Here is a 20856-nt window from a genome sequence, read left to right as displayed (position 1 = left end):
TAGGCATTATTCTCAAAAAATTGCAAAAAGAGAGATCTCATCTAACACATCTAACTCCCTTCCAAGGATGTGACATAAAGTAACATTATTTAGGCAGTAGATTTTTATAAAAAAAATAAAAAACACAAGCTGAAAAATAGAAAATACAATAATTACGCAGGTGCTTAATTATCTAGGCACTTTCTTCCACCATTTAGTAAGCATATGGGACATAGCAAGAGAGAGCAAACTTAAGACTGTCTGCTTACATAGCAGAAGATAGAAACTCGGTGAATTTAGTTATTTCTAAATCTCTCTACACTTCCTTTGAGGTCAGGGACACTTTTATTAACACTATAACTTAAAAATCATCTTTATTGAGATTGCATTTATTTAAAAAAACAATTCCATTTACCATTGTTTTCATCTGGCTGATACAAAAATGTAAATGAAAGCTTTTGTGAAAAGTTTCTTAAAATAACTGTTACATGATTAGGAATGAATTCTCCTCAATGAACCCCAATTAACTGTATAATAGATCTAGTTTTAACCTAGAGTGGGTTCCACACTCTGATAATTACCTATATGTAAAATAATATCACTGAACTACAGGGATAATTTATTTTAGAAATAATTACCTTGTGGCCCAAGATCATTAAGCACTTTTATATATCTTAGTGTAAGGAGGACAATTTATGCAGTAAATATAACAAATGTAGAAACTGTATCATTATTAAGGAATCAACTAAATGCACCTTACATAATTAAGAAAGTGTAGTGTAGTACACAAAGCTGAATTTTAAATCCCTTAATAGTTTTGAGTAAATAACGATGTCCTAACGGGTGAAATTAGAATATTAAAGACGATCAGAATGTTCACTTGTTTGTTGTTTAAAAAAATCCATGAAGAAGTAGAAGGAATTATTTAAATGCTACTGAAAAATAAGATTTTAGTCATCACAATTAATTGGAACTCTATTACTCTTTCAACAAATATTTGTGATTATTTATTATATATATGGTACTATGTATGAAATCTAAGTAAAATATTAAAAAATCTGATAATGAAATTCCTTTGTCATGACTGGTGATGAAAAAACTGTATGTGGGTGACACTGAGGCATATAGCAAAAAGTGAATGTAACATACTGGATGGAGTGGAAAGATTCAGGGGAAGCTACGCATAAAATTGGTCTTCTCTGATGGCTCCACCTACAATGCAGGAGACCTGGGTTCGATCCCTGGGTTGGGAAGATCCCCCTGGAGGAGGGCAGGGCAACTCACTCCAGTATTCTGGCCTGGGAAATCCCATGGACAGAGGAGTCTGGTGGGCTGCAGTTCATGGGATCACAAACAGTCAGATATGACTGAGCACACATGCATAAAATTGGTGGGAGAAACATTTTATACCATAGGAAGGAATTTGTGCTTTATTGTGGAGACAACTGGAGCTATAGGGATCTCAAGCCAAGAGGGTCAGCATAAAAGCAACATTTTAGGTACATTAATTGAAGGCAGATTAATCAGAAAGGGGAGGGGCAAATTTGGCCACAAGGAGGTATATGGCTTAAGGCATGGTGTTGACAGAATGCTTGGAAAATGACTAAAATGATGGCACTTGCCCAATAATATAGTGTAATAATAATAATAATTAAGGAAAAAGTAAAGAACAGAAATGGAGAAGTCAGACAGTAAATTCTGTTTTGAAGAAGATGAAAAGTCAATTTTCTGTTATATTTAGTAAGCTTCAAAGGATGCTTATTATGAAATTTCTTTCCCCAATAATACATGACCACCATCTCTACCTTCTCTACCAACCATCATCTTCACTATCATCACTACCTCAATTACCACCATCATTTCCACCACTGCCTCTACCTCCATAGCGTTAACATAAGCAAGCAAGACCACTAGCTACAGCACTTGTTGAATTCTTACTACCTTACAGGCAACTGTATTAAATGCTTCTTACTTAATCCTCACAGCCAGTGTTCAATAAAGTGAGGATATTGAATCTGAGGCACAGATATTACATAATTTGCTGGAATCATAAGCTAGTAATTAAAACAGGCAGATTTCAAACCTGAGTAATCCTGATTCCAAAGTCCATGATTTTTCCAATATTTGCTACTTCTTTAGGCATGCAGACAAATGAGTTATAATAACTAAAATACGTGTGCAATGTCTGAGTAACTAGGTGTGGGTAATTGGAGGCAACAAATGTTTGCAATTGATAAAAACTGAAGCGCTGCTTGGATGCAGTAGTAGAAGCACTCAGATCATAGATTTAAAGATAGAAAGTAAAATCTGAGGGAAAGAGTCAGATAGGAAGCTATGAAATTTGGGAATCATTCATTGAGAGTGAGACTTGAATCATCGAGAGGGAGTAATTCAGATAAAGAAGTCAGAAGGGCAAAAAGATTTGAATTTATGAGATACTACCATAAGAATTAGGCAAAAGGAAGAAAAAAGAAAACAAGTCAGGTAAAGAATAGTAGGGGTAGAACAGTAGTGTGTCAAAGCTGAAAAAAGATATCTTTTTTTTTTTCAATCAGCATTCAGTAGGTTGTCGACACTACAGTCTTGGCAGTTAATCACTACTAGTTCTCACCTGGGAAAAGAGAGAAATGCTAGCCACCATGATGTTTTCAGTCATGTTTGCATGACACCTCTGGAACTCTTACAATATTTCAACCAATTCCCATCCTATAGACAATTATCACCTAATGGAAAATTGCGCCTAAATGTCTGCTCATTTGCTCTCTTTGTTCAGTCTAAAAGGGTCAATCTTGACTCTTACACAGAGTGTCTCTTTTACCCTACTGTTCAAATCAGGACACATCTGAGAGTGAAAGTTGGTGCTTTAGATAATTAAGCTGGGACAAAAGGTATAATTTGTGATGATTCAGGCAAACAGAGACCTAAGATCACCTTGGTCATTTATCTACCAAAGAAGCATTTAGCTACACAGTCCAGGTTCTGTAGTCAGGTTCCTTCAGCTGAAACCCTGGCTCAGGCACTCTGAAGCTGTGTGTAATAGTAATATTAGCCATAACTATTTCATAGGTATAGCTATTTGGTAGGGTGAGTGGGAAGAATAAATGAGCTATGTAAATAAAGCATTTAATCTAGTGCTGAATACATAATAAAATTCTCAATAAGTGTCAGTTTTTATTTAAATAATATATCCTTTATGTTCCTAATTGGACATGTCATTCAAATAACTTAAAAAAACTGGTGAGAGCATACGATACAAACAGAATTTAGGAGACAAAACATTTCACCACTTAGTCACACTCTCTTGAAAACAAAAAAGTGCTCAGAACACATTTTTCCTAACCAAATACAGGAACCAAGAAGAAGCTTTTGAAGATAGAGATAAGTAGGAATCAACCTGCTCTGTTAATATCCGTATTAGGAGGGTCATGAATGCATTAGGAGGGTAAGTTAACTAGGTTTCCATATTGCTCTGCTTGGATATTTGTTGGAAAGCTGTTAGGTTGTTGCAAAGGATCCATAAATCCATGTGCCTACCAGGCATTGTCTGTAGACATATATTGAACAGGGCATCAAATTAATAGCCATGCTATTAAGATTAATAAAAGGCAAATTCATTAAGAGCTTTACTGATTTATTTTTGCTGTCACACTCTTTCTCCATCAATGAATGTTAAAATTTCAACCGCTATCATGAGCAGAATACTTGGAAGTTGTCATCCCACATAGAATGCCAATATTCAAAGATTCGAGAACCATCTGATAGGAACAAGCTTGAGTAAAATGTTCCCAATGAGGGGCAGATTGTAAATATTTGGGGATTTGTAGGTCATATACTCTCTGTGACAACTACCCAACCCTGCCTTTGTGATATGAAAGCAACCAAGGATGATACATAGGAGAATGAGTTCGATGTTGCTTCGATAGGATGATACATAGGAGAATGAGTTCGATGTTGCTTCGATAAAACCTTACTTGGGGACACTGACCTTTGAATTTCAGAAAATTTTCACATGTCATGAAATTCTTTTGGTTATTTTCAACCATTTAAAAATGTAAAAACAGTTCTTAGCTCACGGGCCATACAAAAACCAGCAGTGGGCTGGACTGAGCCCGTAGGCTTTAATTTGTTGAGCCCTGGACAAGAGAATTCACTCAGCCAAGCAGCTCCAACCAGGGAGAAAAGCCCTGCAGTGTACTGTGGAATTATGAAAGTAGGTTATAAGTCACAGATTAACAGGGAAGTACTCAAAGCTCCAGGGCTTATCTGGTGGCTCAGTGGTAAAGAATCTGCCTTTCAATGCAGGAGACAGGGGTTTGATTCCTGGGTTGGGGACCCTGGAGAAGGAAAATGGCATCCCACTCCAGAATTCTTGCCTCAGAAATATGGACACAGCAGCCTGGCGGGCTACAGTCCACGAGGCTACAGTCCATGAGTCAAAAAAGAGTCGGACACAACTTACCGACTAAACCACAACATTGAAAGTCCCAAATGATGTACCTTAAAACTTCTCCAGGTGTTTCTTCCTTTGCCTAAAACATCTGACACTATTTTTATGTACATGTTATTCTCATGTTTCCCTACCCTTGTATACACAGATTCTAATGTCAAGTGTTCCATGCATTCCCCAACATATGTTGCTTAGAAATGTAAGGCCGATTTTAATGTTCTTTCTTAATCTTGGAAATATAATAATTGTCATGAAAAGGAAATTGTACCGTTTTTCTGATTTTCATGCTAGCTTTTGCATTTATGACATTTTATTCCCCTTTTAATATATCTACCAATTTACATAATACCTTACTTATCTACAATGTCTAGTTGAGAATATCCACAAAAAGATCAGTTAAGAATTCTAACATCTTCAAGATAAGACTTTATAAATATCAAAGAACAGGAAATCTGTTCTGTAATTACTCCTGATTTAGGATGCGCAGATTGAGACATTATGTTCTCGTAAACTAACAGAATGGATTGTGTCTATTATAGGTGTACTTCTTCCTCATGAAAATGTCCTTTCCATTACTGGGAAAAGGCATTTAATGCAAAAGTAGCACTGAATAAGCAGGCTCTTGATTAGAAAAAAAAGGAAACTTTCAGGATAAACTGTATCCATGGCAGTTCATCACTTGCAGTTTCTTCTTTCAATCCAGAAAAAAACTCACATTTCCATTAAGCATTCAGTTTCTGGTGGGCCAGGGATTGCTTGAAGAAATTTTACAACTTACTTCATAATTTTCCCCACTAACTTAACTGACATTATAGACACCCGAGGCTTCTGGAAAAACTAAGTAAAAACACTGCCATCAAAACAGCTGTAAATGAGTTTTCCTTCTTAACAATTACTCTTGCTTGAGGATAAAGCCATGAGCAAGAGCTTCTCACCTTTTCTTAATTTCAGAATCCACAATAATCTGCCTCTTCTTTTGGGGAGGTGGTGGGGGGAGTTCCTCTTGGGCATGCTTTACCAGGATTTGCTCCCTCGTGGTCACCATAGTTACCGTTTCCATTACAGTTGTCTGTGTTAGTGATGGCTGAGTGGTGGTGACAGCCTGTGAAATCTGCAAGAAGTATTGAAACAGAGGTCACACATTGCTTGAAAGACTTCAGTAAAGACTGCTCAGAGTGGGGAAAGAAAATAATGAGAAACTGTTCCTGCTTGTTGGTAAATTGACCTTCAGATCAAAATAGCACCATATTGAACCCAAATCAAATTGTTTTATCTGACTTAAGTTATGTTGACTGAAATCACAAAGGCAAGTAATCTCAAAACCAGGAGAAAACTTAGTACCTCTTCAATTTATTGGTCCAGCTAAGGGAAATAAAGGGGGCAAAGGAGGAAAATTTAGGGTGTCATTCTGACATTTAATTAGACATGCTGTTTAAAGTGTTCACGATGCTAACATAAATTTTGCTAAAGTATTCCAGCACCAATTTCACTCCTGGCTCACTCGACATGTTTATTAAACAGTTCATTGAATGCATCTTTGGTTTTCATATATATGATTATTTATAGTCTGTAAATTTTGAGACAAAATTCTTTGAACTGTGTAACAAATGACTTTTTAATCAAGCACGCGATCTTTTTAAATTATAACAAATGGTTAATATCAAGTGGTGATCAGTCTAGAAATACATTTAAGCTGAATGTTCTTCAAATGCTAAAAGCATAATACTCTTGATTTAAATTAGGGATTTAGTTAAAAAATTTGAGTATCCAAAATTAGCATTCGAGTCTTGTCAGTTTAGAATCATACTAACTTTGTGTTCAGACCTTAAAAAGTTTCTGTTGTTGTTGCTGTTTTCTTTTTTCTAAGATACAGATCAAAATTCTTTGGAATAATATGTTTCGTGACACATCATGAGAGGTCATCCCTTCAGTACACAGTCATTACCAGACTGATAAATCACAAACAGTGAGACACTCTTCTGCCTTAACCACCAATTCTGCCTCACAGTCCTCCATTTATGAGGACTAAAAAGTTATCTCTTGTGATATTAATCATTACACTTCTAGTAATCCAAATTTTTCTGAAGATCTATATCCAAGGAGACCAAAACAGGCCTGCTTTGGCTCAACTCACAGGTACTTGACATGCACGCAGCCAAGCATTTGGTTGGGGCCAAGATTAGTTTGACTGATTTCCCTGAAATTTGGTAAGAGATAAGGAAAAGGTTTGGAGGAACCTCCTTGCCTCACACATGATGACCAATTCCTTCAATAAAAGGCAATCAGGAAAGCCTCATAATCTTATTTTAGCTTCCAAAAAGGAATTGGCATGTGGTAATGAAATCTTTTTGTCATGATGTCTTATGCAAAAATGCTTTTGACAAATGCATTTTAAAAGTGCTACCCTTTGTGCAAGCCATATTGTTACAAATGCCAAGGCCTTAGGGACTACCATCTTGATAGTCTAAATAGTTAAAAAAAAAAAAAAGACATTAAGAGATATCATGTTTCTACATGTGTCAAGCACAGATTTTATCTTCTCTAAGATCTCCATAGATACATTATTTAGAATCAATCACTGAGCTTCAAATGATAATTATACAGTCCACTGACAAGTTATGTCAAAATGAAAGCAGAGAGTAGCATGGTTTTTTTAAATGCTTGAAATAGAACCTCAAGCCTAACTGAACTCAACACGAAATGACAATTGCATGATCAAATTAATTTTACCTTTGACCAAAAAGAACACAGAGTTTTTTGGGGGAAGGAGGGGGCATGGTTAGGGGAAGTTTTCTGGCTGAGCCATGTGACTTGCAGGATCTCAGCTCCTGGACTAGGGATTGAACCCTGCCCCCTGCAGTGAAACCACAGAGTCCTAACCTCTGGACCACCAAGGAAGTCCTGAACACAGAGTTTTTAAGTTGGATTTCAAGAGGATTTAATTTTTTCAAAGTAATATTTTTAAACTATGGGCAAATTGTTTTGATATACATGATGGCTTGAAGAAAATATTGTTCTGATGGAAAATTTCTACTTTTATATGTGCAGGCACCAAAGTGCAGAGATTACAAAAATACAAAACTTTTTTTTTGTAGTTATATCCAATGCTATGAAATATGTGTGTTGAGTATTTGGCTGTTTAGTTGCTAAAATGTTATAATATCTTCTCATTGATACTTATTATGAAATTCATCGAAGTGCCCATGGAGGGTAAAGAATAACAGCAACATCATATACTGTGAAAAGACGTTTAAGAACACAGCAAAGCTTATAAGAAAGAAAAAAACAATAATTTTTCATAAAATAATAGCAGACATGTATAATTGTTCTACATTATAATTATCACTGTACTGCATTTGAAACTACTGCATCATTTCTTTAGTGATGATGAAATAAGAAAACATCTGTGCACTGACCCTACAAATATAGGATAAAATTCATGATATGTAACAGACTAATAATTACTTTCAAAACCTACACCAGAATAAAAAACGATTTGTTATGCACTAAATTTCCCCATGGCTTTAGTTATTGACTGTGAACACTTAATTATCTGTTAGAATCATTAAAAATATAGGCAGGAAGGGATTATGGAGGTCACTGAGTATAACCTCCTCTTTACTACAGGATTCACTACTTCTAGAAATAGACAACTCCTTCCTGAGTATGGCAGCAAATTTTTCCATTGGCAAAGATCTTTACACCTAGTGGAAACCTGCATTATTTTGACTTCATTAATTTAAAGTTTTTTTTGAGAATTCCCTGGAGGTCCAATGGTTAGCACTTTGTGCTTCTACTATAGGAGGCACGGGTTCAATCCCTGGTTGGTTGCAGCCTAAAAAGTAAATGAATAACAATACAATAATAAAATGAAATTTGTTTTGAACCCTGAACCATCACAGAGTAAGGTGAGTATTGTTTCTACCTGACAATCTTAAAGTTCTGAGGCTTGATAACCATGACTCTGATAAATCTTATTTACAAGCTCTATAATACCAGACACTTTCTAGAACTAGATTTAATCTGACTGGTGCTCCAAAACCTAGATTTTCTGGCTTTGGACATAACATTCCATTAAAGCAATCTAAAATTGCAGAAGTTATTCAGTAGCTTAGTTACAATGTTTATATCAGTATTATATCAGATATATAAGTATACATCACTACAAGACATCCAGAAATGAATACAATGGAATCTCTATTTTTACATATCTCACAGTATAGTAGTGAAGGTGACAACCACACCAATAACTATGAAATAAGGTGAGTTCCATATGAAAAATGCAAGCAAATCTTCATGAAAACAAGATATGTTTGTTTGCTTTTAAATATTATCCCCTTGGTCTATCAGTTAACTAGCTACTAAAAATGTAAAAGAATTAGTTTAGAATTATTTGTCTTTAGGTTTGGAAGCTAGTTCCTTTTACAGTGATTAAAAGTGGAGGTCCCTAAGTCAGGCTCCACAATTTTCAAACACCAGATTCACAGTTCACAATCTGTAACATTTGAGGCAGGCTGGTAATACTTTCAGAGTTTTGAATTTTTTCTTCTTCATATATAAAATATGAATAGGAATATATTTCTCACAAGGGTATTGCAAACAAGACCTGCGTCATGGGAGTACAACTCATGTAGTCACCCAGGTCCCCTCACTCAAAAGGATTTCACTCTTGGTTTCATGCTCTGCCATCATCCTCTTGAAATTCTTAACAATTTTTGGAAAGAACCCCTGTATATTCATTCTGCACTGAACCTCCCCAAATACATAGCCCAGCCTGGTCACAAGAATTCAACCATGTAATGTGTGAACCCAGTAAGTACTCTCTGGATACACATTAGTAATAACCACTAAAAACTTCAGAGAAAATTCAGGAAATTTTCTATACTGACCCTTCTTACTCATGAAGAGATATATATTAATTTCCAAATTTTACAGTTTTCCCATCACGAGAAAAATTAGAAGAGCACATGCTCAGTATCTTCATCATTATAGGGTTTATATCTTCTTGCAATAAGGTTGTATAATTTGAGTAGGTCTGGAAAATCCATACTATTTTCAAACAACGAAAATCTTTCATTTTCTCTTCCATTTGTTTAAACATGCACATTGTGAAAAGGAACTATATGTACATTCAAGCATATTTCAAGAATATAAAAGAGCATGTAATAAAAGGAAATATCTATTTCCCACCACTATGGCCAGTTTCTTATGGGCAACTAGCTGTACTTACCACCTGTTCTTACATTTCAAATTAACTTTGTGCTGTTATCATTCTTTCAGTTTGGCTTGTATTCTTTTTTTTTTTTTCCACTTCCAGTCTCTCAATGCTCTTTTGGTTTCTGGCTTGTATTCTTAATTGCACCTTTTAATTGTCCATTTAATTATTTAAATAGTCTTGACTTTGTAAGTTCTTTGAGGTTAGAGACTTCTACTGGCATTGTGAGATACTATTTAAACATTTTTTTAAAACTTACTAAAAGAGATTCAATGTATCAAAATCAGTTACCTCATTTATTATCATTTTTATTAGTATTAAAATACTTGTAATAAAAGCTCCCAGTTACAGAGCTCTCTGCATGTTTCAGGCATTATGCCAGCTGTTTACTTACTTAAGCAGTAAAGGCTTAAAAAGTGGTAAGGTCATGACTCACTCAAGTGAGGTCATTACCTCACAATGGCCCTAAGAACAAGTACTAAGATTATTTCCATTTTATAGATTAGAAGTAAAAATTTCAGGCAGATTCAACTTGTAAATGGCACAGCTGAGCTATAAACCCTAGTCCGATTGTTCCTTAATCCAACTCTTAGTAGCTGTGATCACTTGCTGCCACCCCTGTTCAAATGTCTGAATGGTGACTTTAACAGGTGTAATTGGGTATGTTGCTTGTGTACACACACACACACACACACACACACACATATATATACAAAGTCACAGGAAGACAGAAGGTATACACAATGGCATATGACAATCTTAAATCCCTTTAGTTCTTGATAAACTATAGTAATAATAATAATAATAAAGTCTGTGCAAAACCAATCAAATGAAAAAAATATCTGACTTTTTAAAAAAGGTACAAGCAGGTTGACAAGCGTGGATTGAAGTTTTTGGTTGTGTTGTTTATACGTACCCAACTTTAGAGTGACGACTGACCTTTAATGGGTATGGGGAGACTGCAGTTCTACAGTGTAAAACATATTGCATAATCATAGCAACAGCTTTAGCTGATAATTGGTAGCCAGGCTTAAAATGATCTCTACAGGCGTGGTAGTACAAGGCATACCTACCTGATGGTGATGTAAGGATTCCAGTTCTAAGCACAGGAAGGATTTATAGGTTGAACTTTATGAGGAACCTGGGGTAAAAGGTCAGGCGCTCACAAAGGAAGCTGGGATATCAATCAAAAGACTATAAAATGCTCTATCTCATGAACAAGTGCAGAGGAATTACTACAGATATGTGTAGCACCAAGGAGTGCTCAAATTCATGAGAGTGGCTTGGTAACTAAATTGTAGTTAAGAGCTACTATCCTGCTTTGATGCTGTTATTAAGGCAGTATAGCTTCTTGAATAGATAATGACATTAGAATCATGGGCACGATGAGAGTCAATACTGAAGAGATATCATAAAAGAAGTTGTTCTCCCATTTAAGAAAATGTTATCTGATAATTAAGAAGGTTTATTCTGTAAAACTCTGTTTAGTTTTATATATCTCGTCCCTCACTTCAAATTCTCTTTCATACAAATTGCCAGAAAGGAGAGATATATGTTGGCTTCATGATACATATTAAACACAGAACTTGAGCAACTGTGTGAATCAACTACATCTTGCAAAAATTCAACAAGCAATGGGATTTACTTTTTCTGATCCACCTGACCTTCTTCTATACACCATCTGACATAAAGCCATGGGACACCTTCTATAACTAGCAGATTATTAAGCATACAGAGAAAAAAAAAACCCTTGTATATGTCTTGATGTGTTATTTATTGTCAGCAGACAACGGATTTATCACACAGAGGCTGAATATTTTATCTTCATGGTATTTTAATTACATATTCATGATGAGTGAAATGTAACTATTTCAGAATTCAGCCTTCTTTGAATAGGAAGAAAATTTTATTTTTATTATCATCTTCCAGCTGACTCCTGAGATTTATATAGTAGAGATACTTGGAATCTCTTTGCTAATTACTCCAGAGTTTTATATAAAATTTCAAGCAAAGAGAAATGCATCATAAACATTTAGAACTGGAAGGGCACTACAGAGATCTTCGTAGGCCAATTTTTTTCATTTTATAAGTAAGAAATGAGCAGTTCCAACAGTTAATTCAGCTCTAGTCACTTAAATTTGCAGTGCCTACAACATTTTATGTTGTAGTAGATAAATGAATTTACAACATAAAACCAATTGCACTGAAATACACAAGGCCCATTGTCAAACCTCTACTTTAGCTGAAGGGAGCAAAAGAATACAGTTATTTCCCAAAGTTATTTGAGTTGTAACTTGGAAATTTTCTAATCAAACCTTTAACCTAAGCAATTAACCAAAAGATGCTCTAAAATTCAAGATGGTTAGACCATGAATTAAGTAAGATAAAAAACCTAAAAGAAGTGAGGAAATTTTACTTTAATTCTAGGTTTTATAAAGCCATTAAAATTGTTTTTTAATTGGCAGCAGACTGATTAGACTTGGAGAGCTTTCAGGAACCACTGAAAAGGGTTGTCAATTGAAAGGCCTTAGAGTATTTTTAATTAAAATCATTGGCAAAAAGATGAGAGGCAAACCAAGTGTAACTACATTTCATGTATCAAGAGGTCTACAAAATAATGCTTTGAGGACAGGTATAGTCAGAATGTGCGTGTAAAATATTTTATAGAGAGTAAAACCAGGGATCTCTAAAAACTGAGCATGAACTCAGAAAAGAAAGGCAAATACAGAAATTTTCATTTTAATGCTTTTGCATCTATTTGCATTTTTGGTATTATAAAAAACACTAGCTTATTATCTTCAACCATGTTTTACATTACTCACATGTCTGGCAGGAGTTTGAAAACTCTCTACAGGACATAAATAATGTAGAACAGACATATTCATACATAATAATCACTTTCTCTATTTGGGCATGAGTGAGGACAGAAACGGACTTACATAGCATAAACATGAATGCTCATGTTCAAGAGGAGAGGGATTCTGAGTATATTAATTTTATTTTTAAGATTTTTGTGTTTATAGTTCAGAACATCGCAAAAATCATTAGAAATATAGCAAAATATTGATGAAATGGGAATAACATCTATGAACTTATATGAGTCATAGAATGTTGCCCACTTCTGGCAAAGAAGATAATTTTCTCTATTTAAAAAAAAATCACAGGACTACAGACTTTGGGACTTATCTAAAAAGATTCATTCTTACATCCAAACACCTGCTGCCAACTCTAACATTAATTACCATAATAAATTATAAAGCAAATGAATAATATCCTCTTTCCATAGTATACTATGATTTCAGTTCAATGGGGGAAAATAATATTTCAAATCATTGAAATTATATTTAAGTTTAAAATATTAACTATAATGAATTTCTGACTATCTTATTCCCTAGTTACAATCAAAATATAAATATGTTCATCAGGGGCACAATATTTAGGGAAAAAAAGGCAGCTGAGTAAATGTCAATGAGAAAGCACATTTACAAAAATATGGAGGACACATAGGGTCATTTAAGGATTTAAATAAGTCAATCCAGGGTATATTTCATTTGTTCTCTTTTCTCATTTTAAGGAGCCACATGGCAAGGGTTATTATTCTTTTTAACTCTTGGAAACAAAAAGTATTTCTATTTTCTTAGGCCGCCTTCTTATCAACTTCAGCATCTTTAGCTTGTGTTCAGGTGTTATTCAAGCCAAAGCTGACTCTGAAATGCAAGAGAGCAGCCCTCATAGTTGCTTTTTTTTTTTTTTTTCATGTTTTGATCTCTTGCCCGCTACTGTTTCATAAGGTCAAAATCTCTCAAAGCCTTGACCTGAATAGCAGTCAAAATTTCAGGCACACGATGCTCTTTATATGAGCATAAACAGATGCCTTGTCATCTCAGTCACAATGCCTATATCCTACTGGATTTTAACTATTACTAGAACTGTGCTCATTCTTTACACCAATCATTTAAAAGAATTTTTAAAAGACCGAGCATACTGTGTCATTAATGGGACTATTTTTCCCCCGACAAACATGCTGGAATGTATGCATACAACTGAGCTCTGTTCTTTAAAGTCAAAACCATACTCTCAACATTCTTGGACTTCTTATGCCATTTTGATCAAATTCAATCTGATGCATAAGAAAAATCTCCTTTTAATTCCTATTTCCCTGGGTAGCTTCCTTTTTATCTTGTTAAGAGTCCCACAACCCTGGCAATGATTTGGATTGGGTCTATGATGGTGCATTTTGGGGAAAAACTGAAGAGTGAAAACTGAGACATGAGTTTAAGAAAGGTTCAAGTTTAGTGACTGAGGAAGCAAATTGCTAATATAATGTTGTTTATTTGCTTCTGGTCTGGTATAGGAGTGTAAAACTGTTAAACAGAAAATGTTTAAAAAAATCATAGTGGACTTGGGATTTTCATGGTAGTGCAGTGGTTAGGACTTTGTCTTCCAATGCAGGGGTGAGGGTTTGCTCCCTGGTTGAAGAGCTAAGATCCCACATGCCTCATGGACAAAAAAGCAGAACATAGACAATAGAAGCAATATTGTAACATTCAGTACAGACTTCAGAAATGGTCTAAAGCATCTTTAAAAAAAAAAAAAACACAGTGAACTATAACAAGCCATCCAGACTCACTAAACAGTATGCCTTGCATATCAAGAGAATCTTTATTTTTTCCCTCAAAATGTTTTCATGTCTATGGCTTCATTTTATCCTCATCAAATCCCAGGGAGCAAGTGGAGCAGATATATGTTATATGTTGGAAATCAATTTATAGAGAATTAAACAAATCAAAGCTAGTACTATTTTATCACAGATTTAAAAAAAAAATCAAAAATAGGAGTTTAAGTAAGTTGCCCAGGGTCAAAGTCTCATAACTTTTAAGCCAATAAAAAATCAGGCTTCTAAGGTTTTTTTTTTTTTTAATTAACCAACTAAAATAATCAAACCAGTAAGATTTTGATGACATGCACAAGTATCATTCCACGGAATGAGTATATTTAAATATTACACTGCCAGGAAGGTCTCTCTTCTTCCCATCTCAGGCAGTACGGAGGAACACCGGAATGTAGGGACTGGCGCATATGTCATTGTCTCACCAACTCAGTGTTTTCAAAAATATGTTTGGCAGACTTTATCAAAGGCTGTGTGCAGATTGTAAGCCTACTGAATGAGATTTTCTGAGCACAGAATCTAGGACCATGCATTTGAATCAGTTTCCCAGGTAACTATCAGGCAGACTCAAGTTTGGAAAACCACTGCCAATAGTGCAAATGGACCAGAGTGCAACCTGTTGTTAACAGTTACACTTCCATGATTATATCCCTTTAAAGAGATACATTTCAAAATATATATTTCAAATAATGCCAGTCTTTCTTAATATGGTAACTGATCATTTTACAGCACCAATAACCTATGTAGCTGATGGGCATATATTGTAATGATATCACTGATGGTTTAAAAAGTTAACACTTTCTAATGTATGATATATTTGTTACATAAATGTCAATGGTCATGCAAAGTAGCCAAGGCCAGATTACATATAATAAGAATCATGATCTGGTGGTAAAATCACTAGTATATCTGCTGCTGCTGCTAAGTCGCTTCAGTTGTGTCTGACTCTGTGCGACCCCATAGATGGCAGCCTACCAGGCTCCTCCATCCCTGGGATTCTCCAGGCAAGAGCACTGGAGGGGGTTGCCACTTCCTTCTCCAATGCATGAAAGTGAAAAGTGAAAGTGAAGTAGCTCAGTTGCATCTGACTCTTTGAGACCCCATGGACTGCAGCCTATCAGGCTCCTCCATCCATGGGATTTTCCAGGCAAGAGTACTGGAGTGGGGTGCCATTGCCTTCTCCAGTATATCCACTGCTGCTGCTGCTGCTAAATCACTTCAGTCGTGTCCGACTCTGTGCGACCCCATAGACGGCAGCCCACCCAGCTCCCCCGTCCCTGGGATTCTCCAGAGAAGAACACTGGAGTGGGTTGCCATTTCCTTCTCCAGTATATCCACTAACAGCCCCAAATACAGTCAATGATATTTTTTATTATTGCCCAATGACTGTATGAGAAATTACTGCAATTGATATTTCTTCAGGTTCTAAATTTTAAATATGAATTTGATTTGAAAAGAAAGATGGAACTGTGATGGAAAATTATGTATGTTGGCTGATCGTTTAAATTATGTATTTTGGAAGCAATGTTTCAAATTTCATTTTTTCATCTTTCAACAAATATTTCCTAAATGCCGCTAATCAGATGCCAAGTCTCAAAAACCAAAATTCCCTGCACTGTCTCACAAGAGAGCAGATATAAGCCTAAAGCTATTGAATATGGTTTCAACAAGGGTATGTACACAGTGCATTGAGCTATGAACTGGGACCAATTAGTAAAAGTTAGCCTCTATAACACAAAACAAAATGGCAGAATGTATTAAACACTATGGAACATAATGTTAATTTTTGAATGACTGCCCATGATTCCACCATCTAACCATATCAGATAATAAGAGTTTCAAGTTTAAAAAATACTCCATTAAAAAAATATATTACCAAAACTTTTACAATTCTTAACAAAAGAACCACATGACACTACAAGTATAACATAGATGTTTTCCTAATATACAGCCTATATGTGTTAGTATAACTAAGTTGCATGGTTTTAGGAGTCAACAGTCTATGGCAGAAAATCCACTGATTATAACCTCACTTGTACTAATTGAAAGATATCTTTGGTGAAATCAAAGATCGTGGACCCCAGTCCTGCTCTTGTCAGTGACTTTCCTTGGACAGTTCACTTTTCCTCCCTAAACTTAATTTTCTCATGTGTAAAGTGCAGAGGTCAATTAATGGCCCTCATTATTTCAGGGATCTATGATTTGGAGTTACAGTGTTATGACACAGTTTCCTAGCATTTTGTCTGACTGTCTAAGTTACTCATCCTCATTCCCATTGAATTAGAAAGGATTATCCTCTAAGGCTGGAGAAGGAAATGGCAACTCATCCAGTATTCTTGCCTGGGAAATCCCATGGACAGAAGAGCCTGGTGGGCTACAGTCCATGGGGTCCCAAGAGTCAGACACAACATAGTGACTGAACCATCACCACCCTATAAAGCAATAACTAGTTCAGCCCACCAGCACTCACTCCTCCACCTCTCCCACATTCTCCAGTGTCAAAGGTGACCAAGAGAGCCATATTTTATTATTCAATTAAATACTTAGCAAGGAGTAATCCAGTGACATCCTCTGTAGGGTTACAGTATCACTCTCTCATTGAAGATTTCAAAAATCTCAAGGATAATTTATTGTAGGTTAATGATTATCACTAACCTGTGCTGAACTCTTTTCAAGTTTTTGGACTAAATTATCCCAGCGCTGGGCAAAGTTGTCCAACCATGCTTCCATCTTTTGGGCAACCAGTGTATTTTTCAGTGTTGAAAGAAGATCTTGGTTGAGTGAGCATAGTTTGTCCATGGTTTGCTTTTTCTTTTCTAGATCAGTTTTTAAAACCTGTTAAGACAAGGAAGAACACAGACTAAGCCTTGATTACATTTTTGAATTTTTTTTTCATTTATTTTTATTAGTTGGAGGCTAACTACATTACAATATTGTAGTGGTTTTAGCCATACATTGACATGAATCAGCCATGGATTTACATGTGTCCCCCATCCCAATCCCCCCTCCTGCCTCCCTCCCCATCCCATCCCTCTGGGTCTTCCCAGTGCACCAGCCCTGAGCACTTGTCTCATGCATCCAACCTGGGCTGGTGATCTGTTTCACCTTGATAGTATACTTGTTTCAATGCTATTCTCTCAGAACATCCCACCCTCGCCTTTACAAAACACTGTAGTTCAATCTGCTTTTGCATGCATTTTCACATTTGTAGAGACACGAAAAGATTACAACTCTGCCTGCAAAAGAACTAGAGTTCATAAAAATATAAGTAAAAAATTATAATCCAAATAATGTTCCCAAGAAGCGTGGAGAGAAATAAAAGATGCAAAATAAACACTTTTATTTATTTTAGAATAAATAAGGAGTCAGAGGCACTTATGAGCTACCTGAACATTCTTGAAGAACTATCAGGGAAAAAAAGTAGTGTTGGTTCAAAAGGAAAAACAGAGATTGACATATGGAAATTACTTATTAATATTTGGAGGTGTTCTAAAGTGAAAGGTAGGGCTCTTGGGTGTTAGTGAATTTCCTCTTAATTTCTGATAGAAGTCAAATGAAATACCGCATGCCAGGAGTACTGAAGAGGACATGGTGAATCAAGAAGATGAGCATGGTTAAGATTTCCAATCTGAAACGCTATGATTCTTTGAATAAATTTGCAATATTTTTTTTTTATTTCTATGATTTGTACATACTTTTCATTATTCAGATACAAAAACCTTGTTATGCAGTTTACTGGCTTTTACATATTTTTAGCATCTGTTATTCAATTAACATTCAGCTATTTGAGTAATTATCTTCTAAAGCTAATTTTAAAGCCCATTAAGTAATAGAATAAAGTAATTGAGTATGGCACAAATCCTTTGGAATCACTATGCTTGTTTACTAAATGCTTATGTGTTTTATGAAGTATTTTTATATCATTCATATTTCCAAAGTTCCTAGGAGCTATGGAAGGTTGCACATGCTCTTTGGTTGATAGAAAATGAATAAACAAAGTGGCATGTGTGAAATTAGTAGATCAGGACAGCTTATTCTTTCATTTTATCCATTAAGGTCACCCTAGGCTTTGGGAAATCCCATTTCCATCTCCCCAGTGCTAGGCCCTGATTTAATTTGTAAAAACAGGCTAAGAAGAAAGAAAGGAGAGAATTATTTTATGGACGTTTTACCATCCTCTCTCATTGGCGGTAGCAAGTGCAATGAACATAAACTAAGCTGTGAGACCTGTCTTTCCAAAATAAATGCAAATTTATTTAAGAACAACTAACATTGCATATGGCAAATAAATGAGCATGAAACAGATGCACCAATTGCTCACGAACTGAAGTATCATTGACAGAGAGAAATCAATACAGGCCCACCCCCTGCAAAGGACACTTTATGTAGCTCATTTTGGCATGCCACCTGCATTGATAGCTCTGAACTGCAGACGGCTCTGGTGTCTCCTTCAATTAGTTCATCCTTTTCTCAGAATTTGCTTCACCTGGTGTTCTTTATATTGCAGTCTTACTGCGAGCCATTTTTAGGGAATAAAAGCAAGTTTTGAAATGCATTTTTAGTTTCTCCTCAATAATTGTCTTTTCACTATGTTTCCTAAGCCTGAAAGAATGCAATAGACCAAAATATACAAGTTGAATTTGAAGAAGAGGAAACAATTTACATTCGAAATTTATGAGTAGTCTCTTGTTACCTAAAAAGGTTTTCTTAGATGATCTATAAAAGTGACTGGATACACAAAGAGATTTAGTGGCAAATGACATGGAGCCTCCTGTGTTAACAATTGACCAAAGAAGAAGCACTTAGTGAACATTACAAAAATAAAGGGGGAATTTCCCATTAAAGAATATAATTAGGAAAAATAACTCAAGGTAAAGTAAAAACAGCATTATTATAAATTGTGCAATTATCAAATCAATAATATTTTTACCCAAATCTGTATGACAAAAACACTGTACCAGCCAAGGCTTCTATCTGGTAAATTCTAGATCTAGTTTATCAAATGCTGATAGCAGGATAGTTGTTCTGCCTCAGTGTGTTTCCTCTTGTTGGCTCTGAACCAATCTCTCTCCCAGTCTTTCTTCATCTCATAATCTCCAAGTTCCTGAAGTACTCACCCACCATAACTAACAGGAAAAAAACAGGAAATCCATGGTGGTGCCAGATACAATGTATCATAGCAATGAATTACCTTCTCCCATCTATCCTTAGAAGGAAATTATTCTAAGCTTGGATTTTGTGTATATTAAATAACTACAATTTAGTTGTTACTAAATTTTTGTGTATTAAAAGGACATATTTCTGCATCCTAAGAACTGATTATAGATCTTTGAGTGCCAGAGAACTAGAGTTCTAGAAAATTCAGAAGGCAAAAAGAAGCTCTAGAAAATGTGTACGAGGCAGAGGTCAGCTAGGCTTTTAAAAGAAGAAATATAATTTATTTTCATAGAAGTGAGGTACCTGGACAAACCTCCAAGGTAAACAGGAAAGAACAGCCAATAAATCAAATTGGACAGCAGTAGAAATGGGCAAGTAATAGATAAGCTGCTCAAGAAGACAAGATAAACATGTTATATATGGTCAGGGTTAGATGATTTGAAATGAAAAGAGAATGTATGCTTGCAAAAGGCCCACAAAGTCATCACCTTATTCTCATCAGATGGACACTTTGGAGACCAATGCCAAGATAATTTCTCATAAACTGGCAAAACTGAATCCTGTACCTATTTTATGAGTAGTTATCTATATGTAAGAAGTATTCTGGTGGCTCAGTGGTAAAGAATCTGCCTGCCAATGCAGGAGACATGGGTTTAATCACTGGATCGGGAAGACCCCCTGGAGAAGGAAATGGCAACCAACTCCAGTATTCTTGTCTGGAGAATTCCATGGCCAGAAGAGCCTGGCGGGCTATAGTCCATGGAGTCACAAAGAGTCAGACACAACTGAAGTGACTAAACAAAAACAAGACAGAGTGATCCAATTCTTTCTAATCACCTGTTGTTGTACTTAGGTAGATTGATCCACTGTGGGGGTTTCTCATCTTGAGGGAGCATAAGAATCGCCAGGAAGGCTTGTGAACTGGAAGACTGCCGGGCCCTATGCTTCCAGAGTTTATGAATCAGTAGGCCTGGGGTGGGGCCTAAGGATTTGCCTTTCTAAGGAGTTCCTGGGTAATGCTGCTAGTCTAGGGACCACACCCTGAGAACCACTGATACTATCTAGAGGAATTCTTTGAGGGTGATCACCGAAGTTGAGGTCAAGTTACCAAGACCTGGTGAAACAGCACTGTTGACAGGGATTTGCCAAGCTCCCATACGTGCTCTGTCCCTGCCATCTTAGCTTGCAGACGCTTGATAGTGACCTAAGCCCACAGCACTCCTGTAGTCCCTGAACACCACACTCTCTTGGATCATCCACTTTCCCAGAGTTGTCCTTTGCTAGCAAATGCCACAGCAACAGTACTTTTCCACTGGAGCCTGTTTCTTGTTAATTTGGGCCTTCCCACAAGAGCCTACTTGATTCTTCCAGTCTTAGAATTCACCTCAA

At 35.9% G+C, this 20856-nt stretch overlaps 1 protein-coding gene across 9 annotated transcripts in view; it reads right to left on the bottom strand.

Annotated features, from left to right (window-relative positions):
* The window catches only part of DMD (dystrophin), a 2565910-nt gene that overhangs the window by 1466835 nt on the left and 1078219 nt on the right, over positions 1–20856 (bottom strand). For all 9 annotated transcript variants that reach the window (XM_043895268.1, XM_043895262.1, XM_043895270.1 and 6 more), the window contains 2 exons: positions 16966–17145; positions 5362–5537 (listed from right to left, as the gene is read on the bottom strand). In XM_043895268.1, the coding sequence (XP_043751203.1) occupies positions 5362–5537; positions 16966–17145 (356 nt within the window). The remainder of the gene's footprint in view (positions 1–5361; positions 5538–16965; positions 17146–20856) is intronic.

Source organism: Cervus elaphus, chromosome X (assembly GCF_910594005.1).
Source record: "Cervus elaphus chromosome X, mCerEla1.1, whole genome shotgun sequence".
Taxonomy (NCBI): domain Eukaryota; kingdom Metazoa; phylum Chordata; class Mammalia; order Artiodactyla; family Cervidae; genus Cervus; species Cervus elaphus.
This window is presented reverse-complemented; position numbering and strand designations above follow the sequence as displayed.